The sequence below is a fragment of the Camellia sinensis genome, chromosome 5 (genome assembly GCF_055761805.1).
Source record: "Camellia sinensis isolate YWXY chromosome 5, ASM5576180v1, whole genome shotgun sequence".
NCBI lineage: Eukaryota > Viridiplantae > Streptophyta > Magnoliopsida > Ericales > Theaceae > Camellia > Camellia sinensis.
In genome coordinates, this window is record NC_138965.1 from 60,036,382 (window position 1) to 60,045,164 (window position 8,783).

At 47.0% G+C, this 8,783-nt stretch overlaps 1 protein-coding gene across 1 annotated transcript; it reads left to right on the top strand.

The window, feature by feature from the left end:
- The first annotated feature begins 293 nt into the window (after positions 1 to 293).
- LOC145790651 (uncharacterized) lies at positions 294 to 4,424 on the top strand. Its single transcript, XM_082868977.1, has 2 exons — positions 294 to 3,533; positions 3,610 to 4,424. The coding sequence occupies exons 1-2, from the start codon at positions 3,102 to 3,104 to the stop codon at positions 4,333 to 4,335; spliced, it is 1,158 nt and encodes a 385-aa protein (XP_082725103.1). The 5' UTR covers positions 294 to 3,101; the 3' UTR covers positions 4,336 to 4,424.
- Positions 4,425 to 8,783: the final 4,359 nt, after the last annotated feature.

The window sequence follows — 8,783 nt, forward strand, 5'->3', positions numbered from 1 at the left end:
TTTTTTTAGTTCGTTGTCCTTTGTTAAGGCTGGAAAAGGGGTGTCTTTAAAATGACATTATCCACACATATTTGTTTGCTTCCTACCAAAACCTCTCTCTCACGGAACCTCAATTATGATAGTAACTTTTGAGTGTGATCTAAAGTCCTACAGTTTGGTAGCCCTATTAGAAAGCAACTGTAACCCCTTTGTTTATGCAAATACATTTAATCCAATCAATGTATAATTTCTTGTTCGACTTCAAAATATACATACATATATATATATATATATATATATATATGTACGGGGAGGAAATAATTCTCCTCGTATAATCCTGTTGACCAAGTCCACGCTCCTCCGTACGACGTCGCTTTGTCACCTGAAAACACAAACGTGAGCTAGCCGGCGGGTGTGTGCCGGAAACCTCTCCGATGCCTAAGTCAGAAAACTTGACAAATAGACAAAGCTCAAAGTTCTCAGAAAGATTTTGTTCAATTACCTCCTCCAAGGTGTTGCTTGTGAGTTTTTATAAGTTTCGTATGGCACAATCCTAGTAGGACTTGTATTTCTCCATACAGAGTCCTCCTAGGATTCAATCTCTTAAGGATAATGCTTATCCTTTTACACCCTCCCCCACTGCTTAAACCAAGTGGGATGGTTTCCTCCACGGCCGAGCTTCCATGTAACCGAAGTAAATTGGCTATACCGAGCCACAGAGGGCCGAACCGTCCATAGCTCGGTCTTCTCCTCTAATTCCTTACTTCGGCTGTCCCTGTTCAACCTTGGCGAGCTCAAACTTCCAAGTAGCAAGGTCTGACCGACCTAACCATAGTACGTCACGACCGGACTAATTCCAAAACCGGCCTTCCCAGAACATACTGCGGCCGGACTAACTCTGAGACCGGCCTAATTCCGAGTTGCCTACGGACCGGAGTAGCTTTACTTCTCCTTGGACCAAAGCATCTATCTCTTCATGAGCCGGAGTAACCTCACCTCCTTGGGCCGAAGTAACTTTGTCTCCTCAAGACCGGAGTAACCTTGCCCCCTAGGCCGAAGTATCCATTACGGCCTTTTTACTTAATCCTTCGTGTTTTGGGCCTTAAAGCCCAACTCGAAGCTCGGCCCAATTTTTCCCAAAAATTACCCTCTCAATTGCCCCTTAATTCCATCTGCGCAACATGATCGGGATTACCAGTCTACTGGCCGAGCTAGAGTTTATTAAGCTTTTTCAGCCGAGCTAAAAACCCTTTAGCCTCTCCAGCCGAGCTAACTTTACCTCGGGCTTCTCTTCGTCCGGTCAAAAACGTCTCTTCAATCACGACTGTAACGCTTCCCTTTCCATAGACACGTGGCAGGATCTGATAAGCCGTGGCCAACTGTTACGCCGCCCTGCAGAAATTTCGTACTGTTCCCGCCTCTTTTTGCCGCCTTTTTCTCTCCCTTCTTTCACAAAACAACCCTTCATCTCGTATCATTCACTCACACCTTGCTGTTCATCTTCTCTCTGTGTTCTTGAACCTTCGAGTTTTCAAAATTTTGAGCTTGCTGCGTCCGTGTCACTATTTGCTGCTACTGCCTCCATCTTTAGCTCCTCTTTCAATCTGGTAAGTGAATCCATTTTCTTCCTCTCTTTTTGCTTATGTTGCTTTTACCCTCGTTTTGTGCAACTGTATATCTTGTTTTCGTATGCTTTTTGCAAATATTTTCTCCATGTATCTGCTCTGCTTTTGTACTTTCTATGAAGAAACCAGTAGAACTTGTATGTGTATGAACTATTTTGTAGGAAGATAGTCTTAGATCCAAAATCACCTAGCAACCGGACTAGAAAACTGTTTGTGTTATGTATGTCGACAGATTCAGAACATAACCGAACTAGAACTTGTAGAAACATCAGTAGTTTCTTCTGACCCACTCTAGCCAATGATAAGTTTGCCGTTACCGAACTAGGTACTTCGGTCTCCAACCGAGCTAAGACCTTGGGGCCAAGCCGGCTTTCTTAGTTCTGAAACCGAACTCAGAAAGCTGCCCCTAGCGCGTTAGACCGGTCTAAAACTGCTCAAAACCGAGCTAAGAAACCTTCTGATTTGTAGACGGGGTAGAACCAGCCCTTTAAGCCGAAGTAGGATTTGTATATCTTGCTTATAATTTGTAGCGCGGTCCAACGATCTGTGCTTAACCCCCTTGCTTTCTACTTTGCAGACTTAGGTTGCCCAGGCACTCCTACGTGTGCTCAACCGAGCTACTGAGCCAAATTTTTGTACCGAAATAATTTATTCGTAACTTATACAACAAATGGGTAAGTATAGATATTTAGTCGAAACCCCTGGTGGCATGGCCGAATTCAGGCAGGACTACCAGATTCCTGATGATGTCCAACTGGAGTTGGCCAAGAAAGATGCTACTCCCTGGGACAATGAAGGCTCCGTCCCCTTTACCCTTCAGTCAATAATTGAAACCGGACTACGGTTTCCTGTCCAACCGCTCATCTGCGAATTTCTTAGACAGACTAGGTTATGTCCTACCCAACTGTCCACCAATACATACCGTATTATAATGGGAATAGACGCATTAAACCACCAAACCGGACTAAATCTCGGTCTAGCCGAAATATTCCATCAGTATTCCATCGGCTCAAAGAATGCTGGGTGGGTCTACTACCTCAGAATTCGCCGCCGCCGAGAGAAGATAATTAAGCACACTCCGGACAAAGATCTTAACGATGATGATTTCCTTTGGGTCTCTGGGAATTTTGAGGATTTTCAAGCTCAAATTCCTGGCCGACCTATAAATTGGAAAATGGGAGAACCTGGTAATTTTGCTTCGGTCTTCTGTCTTGTTTGTTATCTCGGTTGTTTAGTTTATTAGCCGGACTAACACTTCCCTTTACTGCAGATTTCGCCCATCTCCGTTCCCTGTACAGTTATCCCAACCTTGGGGTTCTGCGAGCCGCACTACGGGTTAAAGAAAGAAGTTGGTCAAAACTTCTAAATTTTCAGCCGACCTACCGGTATAGCGGTCGCCGCAAAGCAAAGGTAACTGATTTTCTTCTCGAGGAAGCACCGGAGCCGGACCCAACTCTGCCCGAGATAAGACTTGTCCCTCTAACAGCAGAAGAAGAGATGGCGAAAAGGAGCAGAGTTAGGGCCCTTCTTACCGAAACGGCTAGGCCCGAAGTAACGCCTCCCAGTCAATCGCAGCCTGCCGTTGTCGCCCTCCCTTCCCAACAGCCATCCTCTTCCCGCCGGACCAAACGTCCCCGGACTGCCGAACCCGAACGAGTTTTGGTTGATGAAGAACCTGTCATTCAGCCGAGCTTACCACCAAGCCCTCGACCGGAGTCTTCCGACCGGACCATCAGTTGCTGGGCACCGAAGCTATCTTTCAACGACCGAGACATTCTGGAAACAGACTCGGTTGTTGCTGAGAAGGACCACCTGTTGGCCATCAATTTGGCCAAGAGTGTGTGTCTGCCTAAAGATATGGAACATCACCACAAACAGTTAACCACCGAGCTGAAGTCCATCCGGTCAGCCACGAAATCAATGATTCTGGTAAGTAACTTCGGTCGTATTTCTGTTTTTCTACTTTTCTTTTTCTTCGGCTAAATTGAAGTTGTTGCTTTGTCAGGCTATCCAGAAAAATCAAATCACCCATAGGAAGGTGCTGGAGCTGAGGAAAGTGACAAGGCAAGCTGCGGCAGAGGCAGAGGCGAAATCGGCCGAACTAGAGGAGGCCAGAAAGGAAATGGCCGAACTCCGAGGTGAGGTCGGTCGTCTGACCGGAATGGTTAGTTCGGCCGAGGCCGAAAAGCAAAAGACTGCCATTGTGCTGAAGGACAAGTACTTGCGCGAGTTGCTAAAACTTGAAAGAAAGAAGGATGCCGAAATAAAAGAGAAGGTGAAGGAAGCCGACAAACAAGGCTTCAAGAGGGCAGAGGATGCTTATGCCCAACAATGCAATGCGGCCAAGGATCTGTTCTTTAAGTGCGGCTGGAGGGGAGCCGTTGAGAAGCTCGGTCATGATCCTCAGACCGAGGTTTTCAACCCTCCAGCCTACTTTATACCGAACTCCCTGATGGATTATGCCACGGCCATGCAACAGCAGTTCCTTGAGGGCTCAGATGATGAAGATTCTGATGAAGACTCTGCCCCTGAGGATACTTCGGTTGTGAATGCAGATCAGGTAGTTCGGTCGGAGCCCGTGGTGGAAGATCTAACTCTTGATCAACCAATTGAAGCCGTGGCTCCAGCCGAACCCGTTCTTCCTTCTGAAAGTGTTGTAGCGCCCGAAACCGGTCTTCGGGTTGACGCCGATGCTGCCTTTGACGCCGAAATAGATGAACTCTTCTCTTAATTTTGTAATCTTTTCTTTGTAACCGAACTAAGCAGCCTTGTAATGACTTCTTTTTTTTTTTTTGAATGAAAATTTTACTTCAACTCTTATTCCGGTTGTGATATGTATGCCTGTGTTTTGTCATGCCTTTACTTACTCCAACTGTTATTTCGGTTTTGGCTTTCTAAAATATGCTTGCCAGCCAACCACTCTTTAGCCGATATACTTACTTCGGCTGAGGAGTATACAGTGTTGGTTTTAATCCAGCCAACCACTCTTCAGCCATACACGTACTTCGGCTGAAGAGTAATAAGAGTTGGTTTATTCAAACCACTCTTTCAGCCAACCACTCTTCAGCCATATACTTACTTCGGCTGAAGAGTAACAAGAGTTGGTTTATTCCAGCCAACCACTCTTCAGCCATACACTTACTTCGGCTGAAGAGTAACAAGAGTTGGTTTATTCCAGCCAACCACTCTTCAGCCATACACTTACTTCGGCTGAAGAGTAACAAGAGTTGGTTTATTCCAGCCAACCACTCTTCAGCCATACACTTACTTCGGCTGAAGAGTAACAAGAGTTGGTTTATTCCAGCCAACCACTCTTCAGCCATACACTTACTTCGGCTGAAGAGTAACAAGAGTTGGTTTATTCCAGCCAACCACTCTTCAGCCATACACTTACTTCGGCTGAAGAGTAACAAGAGTTGGTTTATTCCAGCCAACCACTCTTCAGCCATACACTTACTTCGGCTGAAGAGTAACAAGAGTTGGTTTATTCCAGCCAACCACTCTTCAGCCATACACTTACTTCGGCTGAAGAGTAACAAGAGTTGGTTTATTCCAGCCAACCACTCTTCAGCCATACACTTACTTCGGCTGAAGAGTAACAAGAGTTGGTTTATTCCGGCCAACTACTCTTCAGCCATACACTTACTTCGGCTGAAGAGTAACAAGAGTTGGTTTATTCCAGCCAACCTCTAAGTTAGTTTTTCCAGCTAACTTAGAATAATGTTTGGTTATTCCGACCAAACGTCCTGCAGCCTGGATCCTTATCCTGGGCTTAGGAAGGGTGTTGGTTTATTCCAGCCAACCTCTAAGTTAGTTTTTCCAGTTAACTTAGAATAATGTTTGGTTATTCCGACCAAACGTCCTGCAGCCTGGATCCTTATCCTGGGCTTAGGAAGGGTGTTGGTTTATTCCAGCCAACCTCTAAGTTAGTTTTTCCAGCTAACTTAGAATAATGTTTGGTTATTCCGACCAAACGTCCTGCAGCCTGGATCCTTATCCTGGGCTTAGGAGGGGTGTTGGTTTATTCCAGCCAACCTCTAAGTTAGTTTTTCCAGCTAACTTAGAATAATGTTTGGTTATTTCGACCAAACGTCCTGCAACCTGGATCCTTATCCTGGGCTTAGGAAGGGTGTTGGTTTATTCCAGCCAACCTCTAAGTTAGTTTTTCCAGCTAACTTAGAATAATGTGTTTACAATGTACCTAGACTTTACTAAAGCTAACTTGTACAGAGAACAACTCATGCTGAAAAGAATCGCTAGTTTTATTGAGAAAAGAAAAAATTACACATGCTAGAAAGAGAAAAACTAAAAGTAAAATAACTTGAGGTTGGCCGTGTTCCATGGCCTAGGGATTGCTTTGCCGTCCTTGTCTTGGTGGTATGCCCCTTTGTCTGTTAACCAAACCACTTTGTAAGGACCTTCCCAGTTTGGCCTTAACTTGCCATCTCCTGGTCCTCCACTGCTTTCCGATCCGCCGCTTTTCCGACCTCTGTGAATAGCTCATTACTCTCCGGTTCTTCCACCGAATGAACATATCCTTTGGCAGCGCGACTGCCATTCGCCGTGACGAAGCATTGCTTTGACATGATCTGATCTCCATAGACTTCTTCAATTATGCCGGTGTTGTTGGGGTACCGCATTACTTGGTGGTAAGATGACGCTACCGAACGCATGGCATGCAGCCATGTTCTACCCAGGATGATGTTGTAGGTGGAGGGGACCTTCAATACCCAAAACTCCACCTGTTTTGATACACTTCCTGCTCTGACTGGAAGGATTATTTTGCCGACAGGCCACTCTGGCATGGAGTTGAATCCAATCAGGGGAGAAACTGCAGGTGCCAAGTCTTTGTCTTGCAGCTTTAGTTGTTTGAATGTGTCGTAATACATGATCTCACATGAACTACCCTGGTCAATCAGAATCCGCTTGACGTCAAAATCCTTGACTCGGAGAGTGACGACCAGGGCATCATTATGGGGGCAGTAAATTCGTTCTAAGTCCTTATCTGAAAAGGTCATGACGTTTGTTGCCTCTGTCCTCCCCTTCTTGATGGCAGGTTGGGCACTCAATATTTCCCTAAAGTGCTCAGCCTTCTTGATTGAACCTCTGAGCTCACATACGCGCTCGGGTTCAAAAACTCCATGAATTACATTGATAATGCCTTGAGGTGGTGCATCGTTTGGCATTCTATTGGGATGGTCATTATGATCTTGGGGGGCCGGCTGCACTCCTCCTTCAATGTATTCGTCCAAGTGGCCTGCTGCCACCAATTCTTCCAAGTGCTGTCTCAGTGGCGTGCAATTCTCAGTTCGGTGCCCCTTTTCTTTGTGGAAAGTGCACCGTGATCTGTCATCGTAATTCTTCTGACCTTCCCCTAGCTTGGCTGGCCACTTGACAAAAGGCTTGTCTTTGATTTCGCTCAAAATTCGATATATTGGTTTTTTGAACACCGTGGTTATGGCAGTGCGGATTCTCAACCATCTTTTGTCTGGGTCTTCTCCGTTATCTCGTCTGCCACGCCCGTTTTTGTTACTTCGGTCGACCGTGTTGACCTTGGCAGGGGTTTTCTTTTCTGGTGCTGCGGTCGTACTTGTTTTTGCTTTAGCACGCGTGCCATCCTCTTCTACCCTGATGTGCTGATGCACTCTTTCCATCAGGGCCTCCATGGTGAGGGGTGGCGTCATGGTGATCGAGTCCCTTAATCGGTTCCCTACTGGTAGGCCTCTTTTATATTGCGCAATGGCCAGATTGGTGGGGCAGTCTCCAATCTGGTTGAATGTCTCCCAGTAGCGACTGTTGTAAGATCTGAGGGTCTCTTTTTCACCCATGTCGATGGAGAGTAACTGGTCTATCTCCACCGGTGTCTTAGTATTTGTCCGAAACCTTGTTACGAATGCTTCTGCCAATTGGGCCCAGGAGGCTATGCTACCCTCTGGGAGCTTTTCGAACCAAGTCAAGCCTAGGTCGCCCAGACTTGACGGGAAGAGTATGCACATTAAGGCCTCGTTTCGCCTGTACACAGCCATGACTTGGCGAAAGTGGCTCAGGTGTGAATATGGGTCCGTCTTCCCTTCATATGTATTGAATTTCGGCTGAAGGAAGCCTGATGGTAGGGGTGCGTTTTCGATTGCTGGGACAAACGGCGAAGTCTGTAGTCTTGCCAACGCCTTGTCTGTTGGTTCGTAGGCCGGTCGCGGTATTGGCATTCCAACCTCGACGCTTCCGTGCATCCGAGGAGCCAACCGTTGTAAGGCCGAAACTCGGTGTGGATCCCTTGCCCTGGCATCCTCCTTGCATCGTGCTTTTTCTTCTAGCACGGTTCGTAAGTCGGATGACCTGGGTAGTTCGGTTTGTCTGGATCTGGTTTGGTGTGAATGTGAAGGCCAATACGTGCTTCCTTCAGTGTATGATCTTTCGGATCTCGTCCTCTCAGACCTGGAGTGACGAGTCCTTGAAGATAAGGAGTGGGTGTCGCCTGTCCTGAGGCTTCTGCTCTCCCCTTGGGAGGGTGTAGTATTCCTACTACGACTCTCTGAGTGGCGAGGGGGCGTCTTGTGCTTGCGCCCCTCTCCTGTCGCCACATCTTTGGTCTTCATCTGGCGTTTCAAGGCCTCCATGTCCGCCGCCATTCTTCGAATTAGTTCATCCTGTTCCTTTACGCGATCTTCCAGGGCTTGAGGATCAATCCTCCTCCTTTGTCTGTCGGGACTTGGAGAGTGACGAGGGCTGCCATTCCGCCTTCCCCTGCCACTCCTCCTGGAATTATGTTGTTGGGGCTCCAACTCTGCCATGGGAGGGACGGAAGGTAATCCTTCTCGCCTTGCGCCCCCCTCTGGAGTTAGTCCGTCGACGGCGGACTGCGGCAAGTCTTCAATGTGCGCCATTGATTTGAGAAAAAGGAGAAGCTTAGTCAAGAGGTTTTTGTTCTTGTCTGTTCTTCCCACAGACGGCGCCAATTGTACGGGGAGGAAATAATTCTCCTCGTATAATCCTGTTGACCAAGTCCACGCTCCTCCGTACGACGTCGCTTTGTCACCTGAAAACACAAACGTGAGCTAGCCGGCGGGTGTGTGCCGGAAACCTCTCCGATGCCTAAGTCAGAAAACTTGACAAATAGACAAAGCTCAAAGTTCTCAGAAAGATTTTGTTCAATTACCTCCTCCAAGGTGTTGCTTGTGA